This window comes from Clupea harengus, chromosome 14, assembly GCF_900700415.2.
Source record: "Clupea harengus chromosome 14, Ch_v2.0.2, whole genome shotgun sequence".
In the NCBI taxonomy this organism is placed as follows: domain Eukaryota; kingdom Metazoa; phylum Chordata; class Actinopteri; order Clupeiformes; family Clupeidae; genus Clupea; species Clupea harengus.
The window spans coordinates 26,221,169-26,247,109 of NC_045165.1; the positions used below are offsets into that span (position 1 = coordinate 26,221,169).

Genomic DNA, 25,941 nt, shown 5'->3' on the forward strand with positions numbered 1-25,941 from the left:
CATAACCTTGGACATAAAATTGGCAAAAATGGTCAAGTTTCTGAATCAATTGAAGTTTCTAAAAGATATGAAAGATGCTGAAGCCAATGCTGGTAGAATTGTTTCAGCTAACTACAAGTTTATAGCGCATACGGCATAAAACAGAGACTTCCCTTGTGATAACCTCATGCTTGCTTCAGTTTTAGTTTGAGACCTCTTATCCGTGGAGCAAATGTTATCACTCAGTTGAGACATCCGTGAGGTTCACTGATGGACTACTGTGTCATGTCACCCATAGAACTGTTTAGACCCCCTATACAAACAAATAAAGAAGATTCAATATGTATTGCGCCCACCTCTAATGCCCTGCTACCTTCATCCAGTTACTGAGCACAAGATATTTAACAAGTTCAGCAAAGGTAGCTTACCGGTATATTTCTAATATATTCCACTCTACAGGCATAAGTTCTTGTTTAGCACTTGTCTCAGCTCTACGCACTGATCTTCAAACTGTGTAAAACACCAAACCCTTATACCTTAAACCAGGGGTTTTCAACTGGTTTTGTCCCAGGGACCACCTTTCTGACTAGAAAGTAATTCGCGGCCCACTGATGTGCCTGCACGCGCGTGCTTGTAACCGCCGCTGCCACGCCCCCTCCCCCCGCACAGATATTCTGCCTATAACACTTAAATCTGTGCAGTTATTAGGGTAGATCACTAAAAGTCGCCACTCCCCCTCCCCTGCGCACATATTCCGCCTGTAGCACTTGTCAGTGTAATTTCTTCAATATTTTTCACGATATTCAAGAGTAATCTTGAAATGTGTTGAAATATCAAAGCGAATTTATAAAAATAAAAAAATTCAATGGTGAACTGATCAACATAGGCTCATGTCGCGGACCCCCTGCAATGCCGCCGCGGACCACCAGGGGGCCACGGACCCCCGGTTGAAAACCCCTGCCTTAAACTATACCCTTAACCCTGGTCTACACGACACAGAAGTATTTCTGTAGTAGTATCAGCCCAGCACTAGCACACCAGTGGCAGTCTTGGTGCACCTCTAATTTCCTGCATAATCTGATAACGTGTCCTGTGGCTCGATGAGTGATTCACCTCGATCTGTCTCTCCTCAGCCGAGGAGGGTGAGGGGGTGAATAAGTTCCTGTGTGAGGCCACGGCGCAATGGAGGAACCTGGCGGTGGAGGTGCGCAGCGTGCGCAGCATGCTGGAGGAGGTGATCTCCAACTGGGAGAAGTACAGCGGCACGGTGGCCAGCCTGCAGGCCTGGCTCGAGGACGGCGAGCAGATGCTCAACCAGTCCGAGGGCCACAAGCGGGTGAGGGAAAGACCTCTGTGACACAATTGGTTTCTGGAGACGCTCCAGAAGTGTTTTTTTTGGCATAGTTGGCTTTATGGAGTACTTATGCCATGAAATAGCATCACATGATATCCCAGTTTGGGAAAGGCCATAATGGTGTCATAACCTCCTGTAATTCTGCCCCTGTTTTGAAGTCTGAGGGCTGTGAATCAGTGTGTCCTTCTAACTGGAATTATTCAGTGTGTGCTTTTTGTGAAATTGTTCAGAGAACCCTGTGTGGGATGGTAGATAGAGCCATCTGACTGTTCCATAAATAGATCAGCTGACAGGATTTTTCTGAAGTACCTTTGTAAAAGTGAATGACACTCACAATTTGCTCTTTTTCTGATGCTATGTAAATAACATGCTAATGTCCCTTTTTTGTTTTCATTCTTCAATAAAAGGAATTCTTCCGGAACCTTCCTCACTGGATCCAGCAACACATGGACATGAATGACGCAGGGAATTTTCTCATTGAGACGTGCGACGAGACAGTCTCTCGTGACCTGAAACAGCAGCTCCTGCTGCTCAATGGGAGATGGAGAGAGCTCTTTGTCAAAGTCAAACACGTACGCACGTAACAAATCTCACTATTCAGTAATCTTTCTCTAATTTAGCCTCAGGAGGCACATATATTCATTGGGCAGATGCTTTTAATCAAAGTGACACACAATCATAATGCACAATACAATGTATTGTGTATGTGGCTGTCACTGTAGAAGTGGGATGCTATTTGTATTATAGATAGGGTTGTATGTCAAAGAAATGCTGAGTTTGGTTTTAAGGTTCATGTGTATCTGTAAATTAGTGAAGAGCACATTGTTTGGCAGTGGCACATACCCATTAAAGCAGCAGTCACCGGGACTGATGTGTTTGTGTCTTGCAGTATGCAAGAGTGGACGAGGTGGACAAGCTGAGGAAAGACTACGAGGAGAGCATCTCCATGCTGAAGGCCTATGTGGACGCAGCCAATGAAAAACTGAACACTCCAGTCCAAGTGTCTTTCCTGAACATCAGGACATTTCTGCAGGATGTGGAGGTAGTGTACGCCTCGCTAACGTGTGGATTCTAGCACATAGTATGGCATATGGCATGCCCTCTCCATTTCAGTTGCCAGAACTGGAAAGCCTCCAAATAAAATATGTGTTTTCCAGTAGTGATCCTCATGACTTTCTAGCAGTCGCTGTAAGTGGAATTGTATGGTGGTGAGCTTCCTCATAGATGAAGACACACACACACACACACACACACACACACACACACACACACACACACACACAGATACACACATACAAACACACACGCGCACACACAAGTCACCTTTTTCCTTGTCCCATTTTCACATTTGGCTTCATGATTTCCTGTTGAAAATCAAATTCCTCAAACTAATTATGTCACATGGTTTTGGGTGTATACAACAACCATCCCTTGTTCAGGAACAACAAGTCATAGATTCTCTATAATTTGTAGGTTATTAAAGCTAACAGCTTCTGGAGTCTGCCTATCCTGGCACCAGTTGTGTATGTATGTTAAAGGCTTGTTAAACCTCCGGGTACCATTAAATCATGCTGACAGCTGGTTTTGAAAATGCTTGGGTAATAAAATAAGTAAATAACCTAGCAACAAAGCCTGATAAACAAGCATTTTTATTATCTGAATTTAATACCAAACCAGATTGACATTGTTTTTAGATATCCCCTCTGATAGAGATGTCCACTCTGATGGTCATTGCCCCCATGTTCATTGCTGCTCATTTCACTGTTGGTAAGAAATGACAACCAACTGGGGCAAATCAGATGCGAGAGGCAAATCATTATTAGACTTAGTTCTTTGTGTTCCTTGTGTGTTAGATTCTGTGTAACCGTTTGTAATTGCTGTATGTTGAGACCCATCTTGATCTGTCTGGCCCATGTGGGGCTTTACTCCAGCAGGACATCAAGCACAAGGCAGCTCCCATGGAGGCGCAGTATAAGAGCGCCACTCGTAAAGCCCAGCAGCTGACCAAAGACACTCCCCAAGAGGAGATCAACCAAATGCTGGCTGCCATGACTGTCCTGAAAGAGCATCTCTGCCAGGTTAGTGAGGATAGCAGCCGCCCTTCTCTCTTCCCTGGAAAACAGCAGTCTCTTTTTCAGTCTCAGTCTCTTTTTCATCTCCAAGTATTCTATTCTCTCCTCTTCCTCTCATACTGTCCTCTCACTCGTATATTTCCAATCTTCTTTGCCTATGTTCTCCTCGTAGTTCTAATTTCCCCTCTCAAACTATTCAAATAGAAGGCCACCAGTTCCTGCACCCTCCTCGTGTAGGTACTAACCTTTCTTGTAGAGAGCTATTATGACTTCCTGTGCTCTCAATAAAGGCTCTCGTGCTCTCAATAAATATGAAATATCGCTCTGTTTCCTTGGAGACCTTGGTCTGTTCATCATGTAGAAAGCCCCTGGAGACCTTCCCCCTCCTACTGTGGGAGGTCAAAAGACAAAAGACCATTCTTCCCTCTGACTCTTCCCTCCGTGCGGTCCTCCTCAGGTGCGCGAGCGTTCCGTGCCCTTGCTTAAGGAGGCCCAGGTGCTGCTGGCCCCACTGGAGGAGATGGAGAAGAACATCACGGGGTTCTACCAGGCCCTGGAGAAGGCCAGCCGAATCACTTCTGCCCGAGAGCCCGAGGCTGCTGGGGACTTCAAGCAGAAGTGTCAGGTGACTGAGCAAGGTTACTCATCCTGGAGATTAAAGGGCCGTAGCCCTGGTCTTATGCTCTGTTCTTGTGGATGCATTGCAGCTAAATTAAAATAAATCTATGTTTCAGACAGTGCAAATCAGCCTAAACAGGCCCAGAGGCAATAAAGATAAAAGATTATTCAGTTTTTTCAGAGGTGATTTGATTCCATTCACTGACATTAGGAACCAGATCATATTCTGCTGGATGTAGTGACATGAAAGGGGCCAAGACTGACTCATTCACTAGTTCCACACTTTGAAAAAGAAAAGAACAAGGACACACACTCTTGCACACCCCCACCTGTTAAATGATAGGATTTGTTAAAGTATTGTTATACTGTTTAACTCAGAGGTGCCATCACTCATGGACATAGGAAATCTGAAGTAAATATTAAAGCACTTTGTTCCTTCTGCCTTCAGGAGCTGGTGACCTATCAGCAGAGCTGTAAGAAGTGTCTGTCTGTGATCGACAAGAACCATCAGATCATCCAGAGGGTGCTGGCTGGCAGCAAGACTCTCCGTCACCTGGACACTTCCCTGCTGCAGAAGAGGGTGGCTGAGCTGCAGGCTTCCTCTCAGGTATGGGGCAAAGAAGGGGCTTATCTGGGCTGTACCCGAAAGAGCAGTTTGAGGGACAGAGCTTTCAGGTGTACCAAAAGGGTGGAGCTTTTCCCTCAGAGAGGACAGGGGCTGTTCAGGTAATTATGACTGAATTGGAGGGGCTTTCTCTCAGGTGTGACATAGTTGAGGCTTTGCCTCAGGTATATCATGGGACACAGCTTTCTATTTGGTACACACCAGAACAGTATAGCCTGCTCTCAGAGATGGTATTGGAATGTGTGTGTAGGTATAAACAGCAGAAGATTTGTGTGTGTGTTCTACTCCTAAATGTCTTTCGATGTCCCTCCAGGCTATGATAAAGGAGACCACTGAGTGGAAGAAGCATGTGGAGGCCAACAGCAGCCTGATGAAGCGCTTTGAGGAGTCACGCGTGGAGCTGGAGAAGGTGCTGAAGATGGCCCGCACCTCCATGACGGAGAGGGGAAACCCAGAGGACCTGCTGAAGAAACACACGGTGAGAAGGACAGTCCACTCATAGAAACTCCTCAAGGAAAACAATAGTCTGTTTCAGAAAAAAAACATGTAAATCCCAACCCCAAATCATTACTCACCAAGCAAACCGCTAAAATGTAAGTATAGTGTATGAGGGTTTGATGTTTTAGTCGTGTATTTCTTTTATCGATGCAGGAATTCTTTGGGCAGTTGGACCAGAGGGTTCTCAATGCCTTCCTGAAGGCGTGCGACGAGCTAACAGACATACTGCCTGAGCAGGAGCAGCAGAGCCTACAGGAGACTGTGAGAAGACTGCACAAGCAGTGGAAGGTCAGTGTACAACACGCCCGCTCACTCACTCACTACACCCAGACCAGAGCCTCATCCATTATTAAGCCACGTTGTTGTCCGCGTCTGTCTTGAACATGAGGCTCATTATATCTGTGCGCGGTGTCTCCCAGGACCTGCAGACGGAGGTGCCGTACCACCTGCTGCAGCTGAAGGTGGAGGTGGAGCGGGGGCGTCTGATGAGCTCGCTGCAGGAGTGTCAGGCGGAGTTGGCCCGGGAGAACCGCAGCGTGCCGGGGGTGGGCAGTGAGAGGCTCATCAGAGAGCACAGGGTAAGGCTGGGCAGGGCTGGGGAACTTATGGCTCCTGTCATAAGGTGAGTGGCAGGAGGGCTTCTTTGGACACTAAGAGGCTTAGTTACTGGGGTATGTACTTGGTATGGGGTTGTTATTGTTATTGGAACACTTAAGGGGGCAATTAGGCAGCAATTAAAAGTACTTCCTGGGGTTGATAGGGTGCAATTACTGGTGTGGTTATTTCAGTAAACATCTCTAAAATATACTACTGTCCTAAAAGTACTTCCTGGGGTTGATAGGGTGCAATTACTGGAGTGGTTGTTTCAGTAAACATCTCTAAAATATACTGCTGTCCAACAGACAGGGTGTATGTGATGTTCAAAACAATTAAAGTCTGTTAGAAATAATAGCTCAGAGAAGAACTAAATGCAGTGACGATTTCTTGTGTGTGGCTCCGTGTCTTTCCACAGGCCTTCTTCAGGGAGAAGGGTCCTCAGGCGCTCTGTGAGAAGCGGCTGCAGCACATGGATGAGCTCTGTCAGAAACTTCCGGAAGGTGACCAGGCCCATCAGGTCCTGGAGTCCTCCAGACTCACGTTTTCTGAGGTCAGAGAGGAGATCCAGGCCACACATGAGAAACTGATGCAGCATCCAGACAAGTGGAAAGAGTTCAACTCCAGGTCAGGACACTGACTTACTGTGTATGGATGTACATTATATATGTATTGATGGATAGATGGATGGATGTACTGTATGCCAGCAGCATAATACAAAATATAGCTTGAATTGAGTTTATGGTTTCCTGCAGCATAATCAAAAATATCTCTTCCACTGATGTTTTATTTATTGATTTTTTCCCCTTTGCAGTCCTTTGCATTTCTTGTGTGGATTAGCTCCAGCCAGCCAGAGCCTTCAGTAATCAAATGGATGTGGCTTTTACAGGTTCTCTGAGCTCTCCTCCTGGCTGTCCTCCAAAGAGAGTCAACTCAGGCTGCTGAGAAACAGAGTCAAAGACCCCATCAAATATGGACAGGTCAAATCAAACATAGAGGTGAGGACCAATTTTCTGGTTATACCACTTACATTATTTTGTATGTATTTATGCATGGGTGGTTTTGTGTATGTATGTATATACATCCATGTGTATGTATGTATACCTGTTCATATTTATGCGTCTATAGTGTCGTGGCTCCCTTTGTTGTTCTCAGGTTGAGCTGCAGGAGGAGCGAGCTGTCTTCTTTAGGCTTGTGTGTGTTTGTGTGTGTGTGTTTGTGTGTGTGTGTGTTTGTGTGTGTGTGTGTGTGTGTGTGTTTGTGTGTGTGTTTGTGTGTGTTTGTGTGTGTATGACGTCTCCCTGTGCTTTTCCTCAGGCCCTGCGGAGCGAGGCAGAGCTGCAGGATGGGAATGTGGGCTGGCTGAAGGCTCGGCTGGCCGCCCTGTCGGAGCTCTGCTGGGAGGCAGACACGGAGAGGCATGGAGACTCCCTCAGCAAGCTCTCCTCTGATTTCAAGGGCCTTCTCACCTCCCTCATGGAAGTAAGCTACCTGCTGATGCACATGGCCATAAAACAATAAACAAAGCCTTATTCCATTATCATTCTCATTTATCAGAAGGACAAAAATCCTTATAATGGTTGTAGGCTATTAACACTTTATATCTCTACATCTCATTCAATTGTTGTTGAACTGCATACTCACTTTCTCCATAATGTGCAGCTCATTCTAAGCGTGCCTGTCCTGTGCACTCTGCTCTCTCCTCTGTAACAGTCTGAGCGTGTGCTGCTGGCCGTGGGGGACTGTGTGCAGTTCCAGCAGGAGGTGCGCTCGGCACTGGAGGAGCTGGTCCAGGGTCAGCAGGAGCTGCAGACGGAGGCGAGAAAGATCCTGGATGCAGAGACGGTCAGAGAGGCCCAGCAGATGCTGCTCACGCACCAGGTGACTGCCCCTGACAGGATAATCTGTGCTATGTCATGCAATGTCAGTTTCACAGTGTTTAATCTCTAAATAAAGAAACAAATGAGAGCGAAATGCATATGTGAGCCAAAATGGAAGCCAAGTGACCTGAATCAGTCAGATATGAGCAGAGCAGAGAGGAGGAAGCTTTGGTGAGGTTGAAAAGGCAAATAGAACAGATGTGACAACTCTATCCTACCACACCTACACACTGCTGCATAGCTATGACAGTAGCACAGTCGATCACCATTGTTTTGTTATATGCAACCATAGTATTGGTCAAGTGCACCGTGTAGAATGTAATGAAAGGGGGTTTTCTGCCTTCAAAACAGGAACTGACTAACATATCTCCATAGTAACACTTTTTATCTGTACACATCATTTATCTCAATTTATCTTTGTCACACAATAAAGCTATGGCAATATACTCTTTTCTTCCCCAAACAGTGCCATCTCCTTCCTTTTACAGTGGTAATTCTGTGAACTGTGGTATATTAGTTGTGATTCTCCTGTGAAGCATTAGTAAAGTGTTTTTTTCTTGCCAAGCAGCAGCAGCTGCGCCGTGTGAAGGTGCACAGGAGAGATGTGCAGCAGCTGGCCAGCAGGGGGCAGCAGCTGCAGGTTGATGAGGACATGAGAGACTCCCTCCATAACGACCTGCAGCAGCTGCAGGACAATCTCAGCAGAATGGAGCAGACCATGGAGTCTCATGAGCACACTCTACAGGTGAATGGAGTGCTGCTCATGTCATCGCATAGCAGCTGAACCAGTTGTTTTTGCACACTAAAATGGACTGTACAATGCTTTTCTTAAACAAATCCTGTTCATTGTGTTGTTCTTTTATTTTGTCGACATGGTAAACCCACATATCTCTCTCTCTCTCTCTATCTATCCCTCTCTCTCTCTCTCTCTCTCTCACACACACACACACACGCACACACACACACACACACACACACACACACACACACACAAAAGTATACAGTTTTAATTTTGGTGTGAGTAAAGATTCCAATAGTGACGTATTGTATTTTGCTCCTGTGCTTCAGGAATCTCTGACTGCCTGGCAGGAGTTTGACAGCCAGCAGGGGGCAGTGCAGGAGTTTGTGAGCCGAGCGTCCTCAGTGGCAGAGAGAGAGCCCACCTACAGCAGCCCTGAGAGTCTGACTGCAGAGCTGGAACGGGCACAGGTAAGGCATCAGTCAAACCTGTGAGTGTTTTGTGTGGTGCATTGATTGTGTGTGTGTGTGTGTGTGTCTGTTGTGCGTGGGTGCGTGTGTGTGTGTGTGTGTGTGTGTGTTTGTGCAAGTGCTTTCCTTGCCTATGTGGATGCATTGTTGTGGTCAAACTGGAGTGCTCTGTCTGTGTATGCATGCACACAGAAACGTTGATACTGTCATCACTATAAAGCGTGTGTGTGTGTGTGTGTGTGTGTGTTTTCCCAGGACCTACTGAAGCAAAGTGAGCGGGAGGCATCAGTGGTGGGGTCACTGGTGAGGAAAGCTCAGGAGATCCAGCTGGGCCCACAGAACCAGACTCTCCTGCAGGAGCGCGCCCGCTCACTCAGCCTGCAGCTGGAACAGGCCCGGACCCAACTCAACAAAGAGTAATTCTGCATTATCAAACATTCACGGCAACTTGAGATGAATCAGACTGGTTTAGTACTGCCCAGGCCCATTAGCTAAGGCTAGGCAGAGTTTCCTGACTGAAGCACAAGAGTAGTTTATCTCCGATGGCTTTATTTCATGACCTTTTGGATACTGTTCAGCATACATTGTATATTTCTTTATTTGTAACTTCATCAGTTCACAGTTGTTTGAGTGTTTTTGCTACAATTACACTACTACTATATCAATAGATATTGTACCACAGGGTCAGGCCCATTCTTGTATCTGTAAACTCGCCACTCCTTGTGAACATGTTCTCCCTATGTGTATGTGATTGATGTACTCTATGTATGTCTGTGAGTTGTACAAGTGTATAAGTGTATAAGCTACTGGATGACCTACATTTCCCTCAGGATTAATAAAGTATCCATCTATCTATCTATCATCAGTGGCTACTGCAGGATATATTAACGTTATTGTACTGTTTTTCCCTAAGTGTAAAGACCCTTGAGAATATGAAGACGCGGTGGGATTCATTTGGGAAGGAGTTTGATGCCTTCTCCTCGTGGATCTCTGTGAAGGAGAAAGAACTGGAGAAACTGAAGAGCTCAGGCTTGCCACTGGAGGAGATGATCAATGCAGTGAAGGTACATGCTCTGATAGAGGATAGCTGTGTATTCCCCGCTGTAATTCTGTAGTGCAGGTTAACTGTAAAATGCCCCTTGAGTGCTTTGAGTCAATTTAGTTGAGGAATATACATGGATGATACTTCAGTGCCTCAGCTGGTAACATTCCTTCACTGTCTAGCTGTTGGGGTACTGGTCTGAGTCCCCATTACATTTGTAATACTGTCGTCTTCAAATAGATTTGAGTTCCTATAGTTTCCTATCTAAAAGAAAAAGATTGATAGAGGTAATGGTAATAAAGGTAATGTTTTCATGCCTAAAATTGGTCACAAATTAGAATGAGAAGGTATAATGTCCTCTGCTGTCTTTGGTTGTCAGAATGTGGAGTCGGAGGTTCAGGACAAAGAGCAGGTCTTCTCTCAACTGGAGACCGAGTCTCAGGGCTTGGGTCAGTTCCTGTCGTCAGGGGAGTCGGCACGAATCAAAGCCAGACTAACACAGATTGGCAGGTACTGGGAGGAGCTTAAGGAGAATGTGGAACAGGTGAATGGTCAACTGGGAGAGAGCCACACCCAACAGCTGAAGTTCAATGCCAGCCTCGAAGAGGTATATATCAATACACCTTCATATTTTTAGTAGCACCCTGTGTATTCTAAACAGCTACGCATTTTAAACACAGGCATATATGTCTGTATGGACACAGTATTTTAAATCATTGTGGGTAATGACTGTTTTTTACTTGAAGGTGCGAGCTGCCATCAGCGACCTGCAGGAGAAAGTGAGCAGGCCTGTGAGCTCCTGCGGCTCCTCCTCAGACACGTACCGCTCCCTTCAAGAGCACATGGTAATGTTTATTCTCCTCAGACACGTACCGCTCTCTTCAAGAGCACATGGTAATGTTTATTCTCCTCAGACACGTACCGCTCCCTTCAAGAGCACATGGTAATGTTTATTCTCCTCAGACACGTACCGCTCTCTTCAAGAGCACATGGTAATGTTTATTCTCCTTGGGAAAGCTTTCTCTGTCTACGTCAGTGTGGACCTGACTATGTACCTGTTTGTCTGCGTCAAGCTGCATCTCCACAACTGTCTACCCTCTCTCACCTACTGACTGATAAACATAACAGCACTCGCAGAAATAACTCCAGGGCAGTTGCATGTGAGATACCCATATCATTCAGTCTCTCTGGTCATTTGTCAGAAGCTTTATATTTATTGAAACCTTAGTCCCCGAGACTAGTGTGTTTTCCTCACAGTCACCTGTGGTTCTCTCTGCACTTATTAACATCTCTCTGCGCCTGTGTGCCCTGCTTCTGTGCGTCTGGCAGGATGTGTGTCAGTCTCTGGAGAAACAGAGGGGGGCGCTGCTGTCCCTCAGCACGTCGGCACGGCGCCTGAGTGAGCGTGAGCGGGCGGAGCAGCTGATGCAGGAGCTCCAGCGGAGTCACGAGAGGAGCCTGAAGCAGGCCGTGGACATGCAGAACCGCCTGGAGAACGTGCTGGGCCTCTGGCAGAAGTAAGGCTGAACCGATGCTCCTGCTGTTCCACTGGATGTCAAAGTCATTTCACATAGATCTTTTCAGCAAAGCCCTTCTGTAGAGAAATGGGGGCCAAAACAGTTCAAAACTATAAAAAAAAATATTATGCCAAAACTAGTGAATCGAGAAATGAAAAATATAAGAACTGGGCGCTGTGATCTGTGATGGTTTCGTATTTTGACCAGTTTATGTACGATTGTGAGCAGTGTCTGTTTATACTGTACAAATGGTCTGTGTCTTATCTCCGTCAGGTATCAGAAGGATTGTACCACTGTCCAGAACCTTCTAGAGAGATGTGAACAGGTCACCGGCACTGAGGATCAGCTGCTCCCTGCAGACAAGTCAAAACTTCAGAGTGACCTTCAGGACGTGCAGGTAAACATAAGCAGACGTGACGTGACATACCTCTACTGCTACTCTCCTCGTGCCTCGCTTGTTCCATCTGTATGTGTCCTCTACTGATGCTGAGCCAATGCTGTGTCCCGTCCCACAGCACCTGCGTTCAGAGCTGAAGAGCCTGGAGGTTCTGCTCAAGGAGCTGGGGACTCAGGCGGAGGCGCTGTACCCCACAGCACCCCAGGAGCGGGTGGAGGCCCTCAAGGAAGAGCTGCACCAGCTGCAACAGAGATGGAGTTCCCAGACTACAGCCCTAGCTAACAGGCTAGTCTCATAAATGACATCTGATGACCTAATATATTTAACATCACTCTAAGGTCAGCTAGGGTTTGTGGCTGTCCTCCATCTTGAATCTCTCTCTTCCTCCTCCAGGACCCAGCTGGTGGAGCAACAGCTATCCCAGGTGGAGCAGCTTGAGCAGGGCCTGCAGGGCTTCTCCCGCTGGGCGCAGGCCTTTGCCTCCACCCTGCACACACCCCTGATGATCAACATCACTGACCTGCAGCCTACCAGAGCAGAGGTTGAGGTACTGTGGGAATCTAATGCAAAGTATTCTATGCAACCATTATGAAACCAGGAAGTTCCTAGTGATTTGTGATCTTATGTCACATGAGATAGGTGCCACAGCTGAGCATGAATATCTTAAAAAGAAAAAGAAAAAACTACATTTCCCTCGGGATTAATAAAGTATCCATCTATCTATCTATCTATCTATCTTTAAACATACCTACCTACATGTACCTAAACATACCTACACCACACATTTATTAATGTCACTTTGCATCTCTTCATTGGGCTGAGAGTCAATGAGACTTTCAATGAGAGTCAGTATGAAAGGGATGGGTTAGTTGACAACAACAGAGGATTCTCACTCGGTTAACTTGCCCCCTACAGGGTCGTGCGGACACTCTCCGGCAGAAGTCGTCGGAGCGGGAGCGTCTGCAGCAGCAGCTGGACCAGCTGGCCTCTTCCTGCGAGCCCCGCAGCCTCCAGCTGCTGCAGGCTCAGTGGCAGGGCGGCCTGCAGCCTTACATGGACACACAGCAGCAGCTGCAGCTGGCTGCCGAGAGCCTGCAGCGGCTGGAGGCCTTCCTGCAGACGCGCGGGGTGGCGGCCGGCGTCCTGCGCAGCCTCAGGCAGACAGTGGATAGCGCCGGCAGCTGGGAGCGCAGCCGCGTGCAGGAGCTGCAGCAGGACCTGGCCTCCATCGTGCCCGACATCGCCCGCCTGGAGGCACTGGCCGTCAGCCTGGACGGGAGCCTCTGCAAGGCCCACCTGCACCTGAGCGACGGGGCCGGAGGGGGAGGGCAGGCGGGGGCCAGGACCACGTGCCGGGCGCTGGCCGATCTGCTTGGGGCTGAGCTGGAGGCCGTACGGAGCCAGCTGGGGGCCAAACAGAGCGAGGCGGAGGAGCTGGGGGCGCTGTGGACGGCCTTCAGGCAGCGGCGGGAGCAGCTGCTCAAGAGCGTGGAGGACCTGGAGCAGCAGGCCGAGCAGCAGGGCCTCCGAGAGCCCAGCGTCACCGCCCTGCAGCACAGGTTAGAAGCCCACGCTCAGAAAATAAATAGTTCCCTGCTGGATCCTAATGGTGTGACATGCTACATGTATTTTGAATTGAATGGCAAAGAGGTCTTGTTTTGTCTGTCTTTTGATGTTTTTGTTAATTATATTTAACGTTATATTAATGTTGTCAATATAATAAATGGTCCAAAGATAACAGCTGATGAACCTGAAGCTCACATTGCCTCAGCTTTCACACCAGTTTTCCAACAATATATATATAGAGTGACCTCCTCTCTCTGCACTATAGGCTGCGCTTCTTCCTGCAGCTGGAGGAAGAGCTCCAGTCGCACCAGCATGAAGAGCAGTGGTTAAGGGAGAAGGGTCAGCAGCTGGCCCAGAGGGATGCAGAGCTGGCTGGGGAAGTGCGGAGGGAGGTCAGCCTCCTGGAGACCACCTGGGGAGAGACCCAGAAACTCATCACTGAGAGGTACAGGAACCTGACAATCTGGTAGTGGTTAAGGCTTTCAAACTAGACTTGGTTAATGGTTAATCAGTATAGTCTGATCATAGGTTCCACTCCACTGGATTAGTATGCAAATGATCTGTCGGTAACTGTCAGTAATTAATTATGTATGTATCCATGTCATCCTAGATACAGGTACTATCATCAGCTAAATACTATCATCAACATCATCATCATAGGAGCTAGATTACAATTAGGCTTCTGTTGAACAACTGGCGACATCTAAATATGCTCTTTCGGGGTTAGGCGGGACACCTTAAAGCGGTTTGAGTGAACCTCATGCACCTCTTGCTAGTGATGAGCAGAAAGTGACATGTTCTCCATGTGTTGACTGGACAGGCAGGAGCAGTGCAGCGCTCTGCTGGAGCTCATGAAGGACTTCCAGAGTCTGAAGGCCACCATCAGCGGTGTGGTGGAGAGTGCTGAGGCGGTGGCTGAGCTCAGGACTACTCTTAGTGAACGCGAGGGCACCAGGAGATCTCTGTCTCGGGTAGGTGCTCTTCACTAGCTGTTAATGTTGTACCTGTAGCTCCGGTCGTGTATCACGAAACTGGCAATGCCAAGGTCATCCACAAATATATTAGTTTAGAAATACCACATATATTCACTCCACTCATTTTCTCTGGCATTTAGAAGCTGCTTGGATTATAAATTGGTTTACACCAAGTCGCAAATTTGTTTGGAAAAGACGTGGTGATGTTGTGTTTTCCTGTTTGGCACAGCATGAGGCTGTGAAAACGGAGTTGGCTACCCACCAGGACAAGCTCGACTGCCTCTCAGTCAAAGGCAAACAGCTGCTGGCAGAGCTGAAGAAAGTTCCAGAATGTGAGAGCGAGTCTGTGAAGAAGGATATGGAGGCTTTCGTGGACCGCTGGCTGGATGTGAGTGGCACTTCAACATTGTCTGATAACTACAAGCTAAGAACACACAAAAAACTGAAACAAAACAACCTTGGTATGGTGCATTGGTCTGTGATTGTTCTGGGCATTTTCTGTGGCTAGGTGATGTCTGAGGTGCCTGTTGTGTCTCCCTCAGGTGTCTGAGAGGGTGGAGGATAACATGGCCGTCCTGAGCCGGAGCCTGGCGCTGTGGGAGCACATCGCTAAGGTGGGCCGGGAGCTGGAGAGCTGGTCCACCTGCTCAGTCTCTGAGCTCAGCGAGAGCCTTAGCCACCTGGACGACAGCCAGAAGACCGACCGCAGGCTCAATGAGATACAGGCATGTGATGCACATTTAGTACACACAAGTAACACAATATTATATTTCAGCATCTAGTATGTAGTATTCAGTTTCAGGAACAAGTGTATAGTACATTACCAATATTTTCTCTTTTGTTTTTTACAGTCAAGTGTGTAAATTACAAACATGTTTGTAGGCACCGACCAGCTTGAGTGTTTTGTTAGTACAAGCTGAGGTAGAGAGCCAGTAGTTATATTGGGGATGAACGAGGAGACTGCTTGCACTATAAATGAAATGTGTGGAAGTATGAGGAAGTCAAATGTGAGACAGATGCATCATTTGTTGAGCTGTGTGCATGTGTGTGTGTGCGTGTGTGTGTGTGTATGTGTTTGTGTGTGTGTGTGTGTGTGTGTGTGTGTGTGTGTGTGTACTCAGGCGGAGGTGGAGAGCCGGGAGCAAGAGGTGGAGGCTCTGCAGGGGAAAGTGGCTGAGCTAAGGGAGCTCAGTGGGAGTCAGGAGAGTCCAGCAGAGATACAGGTATGGATGACAACCACACACACACACACACACACGCACACACGAACACACACACACATATATATTCATGCACATATATTCATGCACACAACTCAGCACCTTACAGCTGATAACTAGTACTCTGCTGAGTTATCTGAATCCGTTGGCATTTATCACACAGGTCCTGGAGGCGGAGCTGAGGAAGAAGACCAATCACGTGCGGACGCTGTGTGAACAGGCGAGGAGCAACCTGCGGGACTTCTGCACTCAGAAGAAGCAGCTGGAGGACTTCATTTCCCAGATGTCTGAGTGGCTGCAGACGGTGGAGAACTCAGTGCAGGCCTCTCCCAGCAGGGGAGACCCAGAGGAGATCAGCAGAGTGAAGGTACTGAAGGCCTCTTCAGGCAAGGAAAGACAGCATCCTGCTGTGTGTTAAAGGTTTCTGGGGAGGTAGATGCTGTAGATTAACAGTAGTTTTTAGGTTTGCCCTGTGTTGAAATGTTGAAATGTTTTCTTTGAATGAGCAGTCTCAATCCTCAATCCAAGAATAGTTTTCTAGCAGTTATATATTCAACTTCATTTGAGCTTTGGTTGTTAATATCAAATATCAGCTCAGAGTAAGTTCACCTAGTGACAGGACAACTCAATACTGTAGTGACATCCCAGGACAATTCAGTTTTCCCATCGGACTGCCAAAATGTAACAATACCCTGTCCTATGGGCTATCAGAAATGATCCCCTATGTGAAATAAAATGCCTTCAGATTTTGTGCTCTTGCTATTTGGAGGAAAAACTTGTTGTTAACCATGACGGTTTGCCCACTCGTAAATCGGAAAGGTACTAGTTGGGTTGTGTTTTGAAGAAAACAGAGTCTCGTTTCCTAACGGATACCTTTTGACACAGTTAGATAAATACAACTCTTGAAATAGCTGACAGAGGGGAGATGTCCGAAGGACTAAGGCTCGTGGACTAGTCTGTCTTTGTGTTAGACGTAACGAAGCTGATGCGGTTCCTCTCCCGCTCACACAGGAGGTGCAGAAGGAGCTTCAGGGCCAGCAGGACAGCATCGACTCCACGCGGGAGAGCCTGAATGCCCTCTGCAGGAAGTTCCCCTCGGAGGAGCTGGCTGGACTGGGCATGGCCCTCACCGACCTCATCAGGAGGTACGAGACGGTGAACCAGCTGTGCGGCCGCAGCCTGGGCTCCCTACAGCACAGTCTGCAGCAGCGCTTCACAGGTAAGCGCTTTCACGGGTGATATTACACTGCTTCACTGGTAGGAGCAGGGTTTCACGGGTGCGATTAGAAAGCTATTCCCCATCTCATTCTGCCTTTTCCTCCTTGTCTCCTTCAATCCTTTACTCGTCGTCTGTAGAACTGGTGCAGGAGTTCCATGGCTGGCTGGCGGATCAGAGGGATGTGGTAAAAGAATGTTCAGACCAGTCCGGGGACGTCAGCACCCTTGAGCGCAAACTTCAGAAACTCAGGGTACCAAAGCTGCTTCTCTCCCATAATGGCGGCATGAATCGCGTCCACATCTGAAGCACGTTCATTTCATTTAGCACACCGACAGCGCAGGAGTGTGTTGAGGTACTGAGGTGCGTGTGTTTTCCCCTCCTATGCTCAAGGGGGCGCTGGACCGTGTGGAGGACGGTGAGAGCCGCGTGACACGGGTGTGTGAGGAGGGGGAGAAGCTCCTGCTGCACCTGCCCAAAGCCAGCGCAGGCCAGGTGCAGATGCGGCTGAGCTCGGCCCAGCAGGACTGGGACAGCTACGCGCAGCAGTGCAGACAGAACCAGCTCAGCCTGGAGCGCAGCACCACTGAACTCAACAGGTGAGCCTCGGAGCTGCGCTGGGCAGTCTCATCGGGAGACAGTGCTGATGTTCCAGTGTTCAGAAATCCTTCCTGATTTCATTCATTTTACCAACTGATCTCAGTCTTCAAATGACAAAGTGGATTGCTGTTGGTCGTAATGGAAACACGCAGCTGCACCAGCTGATATTGGAAAGACACATCACATCTTGTCACTTGTCTTGTCTTGGCAGCAGCTCCTCAGTCTGAAAAAAACACAGTCCACATCCTTATTACGAATACGTCTGCCTTCACATCAGCCTTAGAAGCAGTCAGAAGGCAAACTTTAAATTCAGAAATGACATGGTTACATGGTGAATCAGAAATCATGTGTGTATATGTGTGTGTGTATACAGCTTTGAAGATCATGTTCAAAAGCTGCAGCACTGGCTGGAGTTGATGGAGGGAAGGATGACCACTGAGCTGCCTGAGGAGAGGTCATGTGACCTAGAAAAATCGGCACTGCAGCGAGTGGAGGAGCTCCAACAGGAAGTGATCCAGGAGAGGTCAGAGTTCACATCATGGCCCTTCTGTTTATTGTGGCGTACTTCCACTCCAGTGAATAATTTAGCATTTAAGACCGTTACTAGTCCAAATGCATTTACTTCTCGTGCCTTTTAAGACCATTACTGGTCCAAATGGTTGTTATATCCTATTAGTGGTGGCAGAAAGTGTAGGACCTGGTGGAGAGTCTTACATTAAACCACTAGGTTTTTTCTCACCTATAAGAGACCTCTAGTCCATGTCAGTGGCGTTTACCCTACCTGTGAAGTGAAGATGTCTATTTTATGATGTGTTTTCTGTCTCCCACAGGGTCTCGTTTGAGAGTCTGTGTCAGGAGGCCCAGTCGCTGCACGAGGCCGGAGGTGGTGGGGGAGGGGAGGTGCGCGCCGCCGCCCAGCTGCAGATGCAGCACCAGGGCCTGGTGAGGAGCCTGCGAGAGCGCCTGCGCAGCTGCCAACTAGGCTTGCAGGAGCAGCAGGCTTTCGAGGAGGCCCTGCAGGGCTGCTTCGGCTGGCTGAGCGGGGTACAGGAGCGCCTCGCCTCCCTCAACAGCACCACCGGCAACAAGGAGACGCTGGAGACACGGCTGGCGCTGGTCCAGGTCTGGTCCCCCTCTGTGCAATAATGACCTCATGGTCTCTAATTCGAACAGGTTCTCCTGTGTTTTTAGTGCAGTTCCATTCCATCTGCTGACTGAGCTTTACCTCAGGCACCTTTACTTGTCTACGTAGCTACTTGGCCTCTATGAGGGTCTCTGTATGAAAAAAGAAATACCGTTATTACAACTGATACTACTAGTTATCATAAGATTATTGCAAATGTGACTTTGTTACATTTATCCTGCAATATAGAGGAATGTGATTGGTGGTCCTTGGGCCGGGCTCTAAAGTCATCTCTGAAGTAATGGTGATTTTTGCGGTGTTTGCAGGACATCCTGCTGATGAAGGGCGAGGGGGAGGTGCGGCTGAACCTGGCTCTGGGGAAGGGGGAGCAGCTGCTGAAGAGCTGTGGCCCTGAGAGGCAGCACGCCATCCGCTCCCACCTGCAGGAGCTCAGGGACACCTGGGCCAACACGCTCGTCACCTCCATGAGCTGCCACAGGTTTGGACAGCCATACCAACACTACACACAGATCACAAGTCCACTACAACACCACCATGTCCTGACACCAAGTCCACACGCTACTCAGAATCTGGACTCCAAACCCACTCCATCACTGCAGAGAAAGCATCTCTGTTCTCAAAATCAACAATCAACAAATTCTAGCACCATACACAAAATCTAGGATTGCAAACCTGTGCAAAAAGTGAAATACAGTTCCCATCTGTCATTTGGCACTGGCCATCCTCAACCAAGTCTGATGTAGCATGCTAACACTGGTAATCACATCAGCCCCACACTCATCACTCTCACTCACATCAAGACGTATCTGACTTATGTCCCCCTCTCCTTCTACATGGTGCGTGGCAGCCGCCTGGAGTGGACGGTGTCCCAGTGGGGCAGCTTCCAGGAGAGCCGAGCGGCGCTGCAGCAGTGGCTGGAGGGCCTGGAGCAGGAGCTGGGCTGCCTGGAGCTGGAGCAGCCGGGCCTGAAGGAGAAGGTGTGCCTGATGGAGCGCCTGCGGGCCATGCTGGCGGACGTCAACGCCCACAGCGCCACGCTCAGCCAGCTCACCGACAAGGCCGTGGAGCTGCACAAGAAGACCGGCGACAAGACCTTCTCCAGGGAATGCCGTGACCAGATCCAGTCTCACTTCAGTGACGTCACTGCTGTGGTCAAGGTGCTGGGTCTATGATAATGTCTGTTTGTCTCGCATCGTTTTGGGTTCATTCTTGGGTTCAGTCGTGGAATGTCAAACTGACATTATTCTGTATTCTGGCACACAAACCTTTCATTAAGTGTAATGACCATGGTTAAACAACTGTGTCTGCAACAATGTTGCTTATATTAGATGCGTACAGTCTTTTCTATGCAAAACATTTTTTGTAAGTTTTCAGCAAGTGCTCTTTGTTTGGTGCGTTCTAAAGACATTGACGGTTCTGTAGCTGTGTGGTAGTGGAAGGTGTTCCTCTGATGGAGTGTGTATCTGCCGTGCCGCAGGGGAAGCTGGGCATGATGGAGGCTGCGGTGAGGGACCACCAGCAGTACCTGGAGGCGGTCCGAGACCTGAGCGACTGGCTGGCCTCCGCCCGGGAGGAGCTGCAGCGCTGGGCAGACGTCTCTGGAGATGCAGACGCCGTTCAGAGGAAGCTGGCTAAAGTCAAAGTGAGTAACAGAGTGACCTTGGAATGATGGCCTAGCTGCGCTGGTAAACAATGGTTACGTACTGTATATATAAACGCGGTTCTATGAATTCTGGATGACCGCCAGAGGTCAGTGCTTTTAGAACCTGGATGTCCATCACGTGTAAGTGCAGGTCGAGTGCTTGTATTCACAAAGTCACCAGTGGTCTGGGTGACATATGCCCTTTGCCCTTTGCCCTTTGCCTTTTGCTGCGGTACTAAAGGCATGTTCACCCAGGAAGTGACCTCTTGTCAATCTTCTTGACAAGGCAAGTATTCAGAATGACTGTCAAGCTCTGCCTCCAGCGGTCATCCGAAATTCATAGAACCCTGGTTACGTACGTAACCATCACCACCACCTGACCACCAGAGGTGGTGCCTTCAGCACCTGAATGACTTATACACTGATACCAACAAGGTCACAAGGAAGTCCTACTTGCCCCTTAAGCAAGCAAGCTGTGAAGGAGTAGGAAGAATGGCTGTTGCCACTGGGTTGTGAGAGACCATGTTAACCCTATATATCTTGCAAACGTGCAGGTTGATGCCCATGATGCAGCTGAACAGATATCTAATAGAGTAACCCCTCGTAGGGCAGACACCTGGTTGAGGAGGAGGCCTCGGGCATGAGGGATTGGGGGACCACTGCTCCTACAGGCTTAAAAAAGAGCATATTTCACTTTTTTGTCTATGTCTCTTACCTTTTACTTCCTTTCCCTTCCTTTATTTTCTCCATCTCTTTTTATTTCTCCACGTGCCCTCTCTCTCTCTCAGGAGCTGCTGGCCTCGCGACAGCAGGGCTGGGAGCGGATGACACGGGTGCAGCGCTGCGGCAACGTGGCCCGCGGCCGCAGCTCCACGCTGGGCTGCGAGGCCCTGGAGCGCGAGGAGGCCGGGCTGCTGGCCGGCTGGGAGCAGTGGGAGCGGGCGGCGGCGGCGGCCTGCGAGAGCCTGGAGGGGGCGCTGCAGCAGATGGCCAGCTCCGAGCAGGAGTTCGGCCGGCTGGCCTCGCAGCTGGAGCAGGAGCTGCAGATGTTCGCCGCGCGTCTGCTGGACTGGAAGAACTGCCTGCAGCAGACCGAGGGCATGAACACCAGCGAGGAGGCCGTCCACGGCTGGCAGATCGCCAAGGTAATGACCAAAGTGTAGCGTCTGAAAATTGCCAACTGCACAATGGGTTTCACAGTTCTGCGAGTTGTAGTTTTTGTGTGGGGTCATCTTATTGCAGACAAACACACAAACCCGTACACGTCTGTTCATTATCTGCTCTCAGTTTGAAGGATATTGAAGTTGCTGATGAGTATCTGTGCTGCAGGAAACTCTGCAGTAACTGTGACTATATACTATAATTACTTGTAGTGTAATTGATAGTTGTAGTGTGCCATCATGTGATTACATGCAGACACATACACACCTTACTGGTATATATTTTCAACTCACAGTGGTTATGTAGTTAATGATGAAGTTGTCTGTCTCTGCTTAAGGAAACCTCGGAGGAGTTGCTGAAAGCAGAGGAGACCTCTGAGCAGCTGAAGACCCAACTCAATGACCTGTGCCGCTTCTCCAGGGAGCTGGGAACCAACCAGACAGGGTGTCTGCCCTCATCAAAGACTACAACAGGTGAGTCTGCACTTTGGGGCACTGTGTCAGACTGCACAAAATGGAGACCTATCTATTAGTAAGTTCACAATGGAAAAAATTCAGGTGAACTCTTTCAGTGCAGCTAGACTACAGAACCGTAATGGAAGTTATCAGTGGACAAAATGGCACACTAGTTAGCATTTGGGATTTTGCAAGTTAGGATTCAATTATTTGAATTTATTCTGAAAAATGTTCTTCTGGGACCCCCCCCCCCTCACTCTCTGCCAGTCTGAGTCTTCAGGCATCCCGTGAGTGCCAGAGCAAAGAGAAGCTCCTGGACCAGAGGTTCCGCTCCGCCTGCAGAGACTTTCAGCAGTGGCTGGTCCATGCCAAGATCAACACGGCCAAATGCTTTGACGTGCCACAGAACCTGGCCGAGGTGTCCTCTAGTCTGCAGAAGATTCAGGTACAGTCCTGACCGGGCAAAAGATTCTATATTTACTCTATGTACAGTAGTGTTGGACAAGAGATTAGGAAATGCTGATATAGCATATAACAGGAATAGCAGAATGTCTGCCAAACTCAACTGCCACTAAGTACATATACGCAATTCACAATACACACACAATCTTTCAACTGTGTTAATTAGTGTACTGCCTTAATGAATGAACACCTTAACCCAGTGAGGTAATGTTTTTCTTGAAGTTAGTATTTTTCTGGGCAGCACGGTGGCTCAGTGGTTAGCACTGTTGCCTCACAGCAAGAAGGCCCTGTGTTTGAATCCCGGTCGTTCCAGGTCCTTTCTGTGTGGAGTTTGCATGTTCTCCCCGTGCCTGCGTGGGTTTACTCCGGGTACTCCGGTTTCCCCCACCATCATAAAGACATGCATTGCTTCGTATGAATATGAATGAATGAATGTTGGTGGTGGTCAGAGGGGCCGTAGGCGCTGATTGGCATCCACGCTTCTGTCAGTCTGCCCCAGGGCAGCTGTGGCTACTGATGTAGCTTACCACCACCGGTATGACTGTGTATGAATGACTACTGGACTCTGGACTCTGTAAAGCGACTTCGGGTATTTAGAGAAGTGCTATATAAGACTGAATTGATTGATTGATTTTCATGTTATCCAAATTTAAAATGTTCATACGTCCTGTCCTGCCTGTCTCTCTCAGGAGTGTGTGAGTGACCGAGAGCAGGGCCAGACCAAGCTCAACGCGGCGGTGTTCTGTGGGGACCTGCTGCTCCGCATCGCCACCAGAGACCGAGAGGACGCCGTGAGGGCAAAGGTCAGAGGCGCCAGGGAGGACTGGAAGACCCTCATGACCACCCTGCACCAGAGGGAGGCCACGCTACAGGTCAGCACCACGGGGCAGTGGCTCGTGTGTTTGGACTGCACTAGAACATTAGTCTTGATGTTTCTTCAGTATCTTGATAGTTTCAGGCCTACATTTGCACTAGTAGTGACACACAATGAATGTCTGTATATAAATAGAAATATGAATAGAATAATCTGACTGAAAGCAACACAACTGTGTTTGTATTGGGCTTCCAGAGCCTCCAGTCACAGATGGAGGACTTTGAGGAGAGTGTGGACCCGCTCCAGGACTGGCTGAGCGGCACCGAAGCCGCGGTGCAGGGGAGCAGCAGCCGGCTGCACGACCTCGCGGCCAAGAAGCAGGAGCTCCACAAGCTGCAGGTACTGCCTGTCACCACGGCAACGCCCATCTCATGGCTTATCACCGCAAGAGATCATCACAGATCCCCACCCGCTCCACCCAGTAGGCTGCTGTCCATCAGTAGGCTGGTGTAGCAGTAGTTCCCTGTCCATCTGTCCATCTGTCCAGCAGCTGTCCATCACCTCCACCACTGGTATAGCAGTAGTCTGTTTGTCTCCAGAGTCCACCTCCAGCGTTCCCTATGCTTGCCTTCACTCGTCACAGCCACCAGCCATGTCCCACAAAGCTATTCATTCTTCCTCTGTCTCTCCATTCTCACCTTGTCTGACTTACTTATGTCAGAGCTTCCATTGCATACCACTGTCTGTCCACATAATGTGTTTCTAAATCGCTACTCATACCAAGTGCCTTCCCAGCTCATCTTTGTCTGAACCTGTTAACCTCCCTGCCTGTCTAACACGCCTGCATCCGCCATGCTGTGAGCGCTTGTGTCTCTAACCGTTGACCTTTGACCTCTGTCTTGTCCCGCTGCCGCTCTGCTCTGCTGTGCTGTCTTGCGGACCGGCCTGACTTTCTCCCGCTGTTCCAGTCGGTGCTGGAGGAGCTAGCGTCCCAGGAGCAGCAGCTGAGCCGGCTGAGAGAGCGAGCCCAGCAGCTGTGGGACGAGCACTCGGCAGGGAAGGGCTACCTGCACCGCATCTCGCAGCTCTCCGCTCAGCTCCTAGCTCTAACCAACACCACCAAGGTAACTGGCCACACACCGGGTGGGACAGTGGCAGCACCTGCCATAACTGGGACCACTGCAGTAGCTCACGGATAAGGGCACTGCATTGATCTTCATGAATCTGCATGTCAAACAACTTTGAGTGAATATTGCTGGCCAATTTCCCCCCGTCTTTCAGTGAAGTGAGCTTTGAATCCTTTTTTCAAACTACTGTTTAAGAACATTTGCTCTGTCTGCTTACCCAAGCAACAGCCTCTCTTCTTCAGCTAACGCTTGCCTCTTTCTCGCCTGAGTCTGAACTTTTAAACCAGAACTAAATGACCTAAACTAATCGATGCTCATTAGTTACCAACCACTCCTACTTCTACCACTAATAATGGAGCACAGTTATTACACATATTTCAGTTACACACGACCAACTTAAATAAGTAAATAAATAAGTACTACAATAATGACTTTCATCCTCTCAACTGAAGGTAGGAAGGAGGAAGCAGACTTGTATTGAGAACTTGAAACACAAAGAGCCAGCTTGGTGGTGTTATAAGAAAAGAGAAACCTGTGTCTTTGATGTCTAGATCTATTCCTTAAAACCTAGCCCTTCATGCCTATAATGCATTTCTGAGGTCTGTCTTGCAGAGTCTTGAGCGCCTTGCCTTGAGTTGTGGTCCTGTGTGGATCCGTGCAGTTCTAACCCATGCTGATAAGAGCTGTTCTGCGCCCTGCGTTCTCCAGGAGAAGGCGTCTCGCGTGGAGCACATCATGAGCGAGCACCAGCTCTTCCTCAAGGGCCTGCGGGACCTGCACAACTGGGTGTCGGACACCAGCCACATGATGCACTCCTACTGCGCCCCCACGGCCGACCGGAGCGTGCTGGACAGCAGGATGATCAAACTGGAGGTGTGGGGGACTCATAAGATGATGTTTGTGAGAGAGGTGTATGGCATATTTCAGTCCAGCTAGGATGGAGAAGTCCAAAGCAGTCTCAGATTATCTCGTTAGCTGACGAAGCCATCTCACGCCAGACCTGAATCTCTGCAGTAAATGTGGCGTCTGGAGCAGATTTGTTAAAGGCTGCTACATTTCGACCCTGAGCCGTTTCAGCTAACCCCTCCATGTCCTCCATTGCCTCCTGTGGTGCCGCCCCTGTAGGCTCTGCTGACGGCCCGACAGGAGAAGGAGATCGAGCTGAAGATGCTGGTGACGCGGGGGGAGTCGGTGCAGAGAAACACCTCCGCCGAGGGAGTCCCCACCATCCGCCAGCAGATCCAGGAGCTGAAGGACTCCTGGGACGCCCTGCTCTCCGCCTCCATCCAGTGCAAGAGCCAGCTGGAGGGCGCCCTCTCCCAGTGGACCAGCTACCAGGACGACGTGCGCCAGTTCGTCTGCTGGGTGGAGCAGGTGGAGCAGAGCCTGGACTCGTCGGACCGGCCGTGCTCAGAGATGAGAGACAAAGCAGACAATCTGGACAAAGCCAAGGTAGCCGTGCGCTCTGAGCTGCTGCTGTGTACTCTAAAGAGGTGTTTAGGTCCTGACAGGTCAAAGTGACCCAATGGTTATAGGTTCCTGGAGCTTTTAACCCAGCAGGCTTTGTATGGTCACTGTACTTTTGATGACACTTGTTTTTGTATCTTATCCAAGAATGTATTGATATAGAACAGATAACGTAGCATAGATAACAATAGATGGTTGAATTGATGAGATGGTTTGCATTGGTTTACCGGTCCTGTGTGTTGGGCTCCTGCTAGCTGTTGTATGAGGAGGTGCTGAGTCATGGCAGTCTGCTGGACACCATCGCCCAG

At 49.0% G+C, this 25,941-nt stretch overlaps 1 protein-coding gene across 1 annotated transcript in view; it reads left to right on the forward strand.

The window, feature by feature from the left end:
* Positions 1-25,941, forward strand: part of syne1b (spectrin repeat containing, nuclear envelope 1b) — a 100,819-nt gene that overhangs the window by 21,974 nt on the left and 52,904 nt on the right. Inside the window, 48 exon segments of the mRNA XM_031580345.2 lie at positions 1,113-1,315; positions 1,741-1,905; positions 2,223-2,375; positions 3,265-3,411; positions 3,863-4,030; positions 4,472-4,630; positions 4,962-5,126; positions 5,300-5,434; positions 5,566-5,724; positions 6,159-6,367; positions 6,630-6,738; positions 7,058-7,222; positions 7,454-7,621; positions 8,186-8,365; positions 8,689-8,829; positions 9,085-9,245; positions 9,743-9,893; positions 10,251-10,478; positions 10,618-10,716; positions 11,201-11,388; positions 11,662-11,785; positions 11,904-12,070; positions 12,179-12,332; positions 12,701-13,344; positions 13,617-13,796; positions 14,172-14,322; positions 14,555-14,713; positions 14,868-15,050; positions 15,447-15,548; positions 15,709-15,912; positions 16,557-16,764; positions 16,902-17,014; positions 17,155-17,360; positions 17,735-17,884; positions 18,192-18,483; positions 18,811-18,983; positions 19,353-19,662; positions 19,983-20,147; positions 20,936-21,292; positions 21,646-21,739; positions 21,742-21,781; positions 22,031-22,208; positions 22,915-23,097; positions 23,295-23,438; positions 24,008-24,163; positions 24,875-25,039; positions 25,292-25,618; positions 25,888-25,941. The exon segment at positions 25,888-25,941 is cut by the window's right edge and continues 90 nt beyond it. Of these exon segments, the coding sequence (XP_031436205.1) occupies positions 1,113-1,315; positions 1,741-1,905; positions 2,223-2,375; positions 3,265-3,411; positions 3,863-4,030; positions 4,472-4,630; positions 4,962-5,126; positions 5,300-5,434; positions 5,566-5,724; positions 6,159-6,367; positions 6,630-6,738; positions 7,058-7,222; positions 7,454-7,621; positions 8,186-8,365; positions 8,689-8,829; positions 9,085-9,245; positions 9,743-9,893; positions 10,251-10,478; positions 10,618-10,716; positions 11,201-11,388; positions 11,662-11,785; positions 11,904-12,070; positions 12,179-12,332; positions 12,701-13,344; positions 13,617-13,796; positions 14,172-14,322; positions 14,555-14,713; positions 14,868-15,050; positions 15,447-15,548; positions 15,709-15,912; positions 16,557-16,764; positions 16,902-17,014; positions 17,155-17,360; positions 17,735-17,884; positions 18,192-18,483; positions 18,811-18,983; positions 19,353-19,662; positions 19,983-20,147; positions 20,936-21,292; positions 21,646-21,739; positions 21,742-21,781; positions 22,031-22,208; positions 22,915-23,097; positions 23,295-23,438; positions 24,008-24,163; positions 24,875-25,039; positions 25,292-25,618; positions 25,888-25,941 (8,636 nt within the window).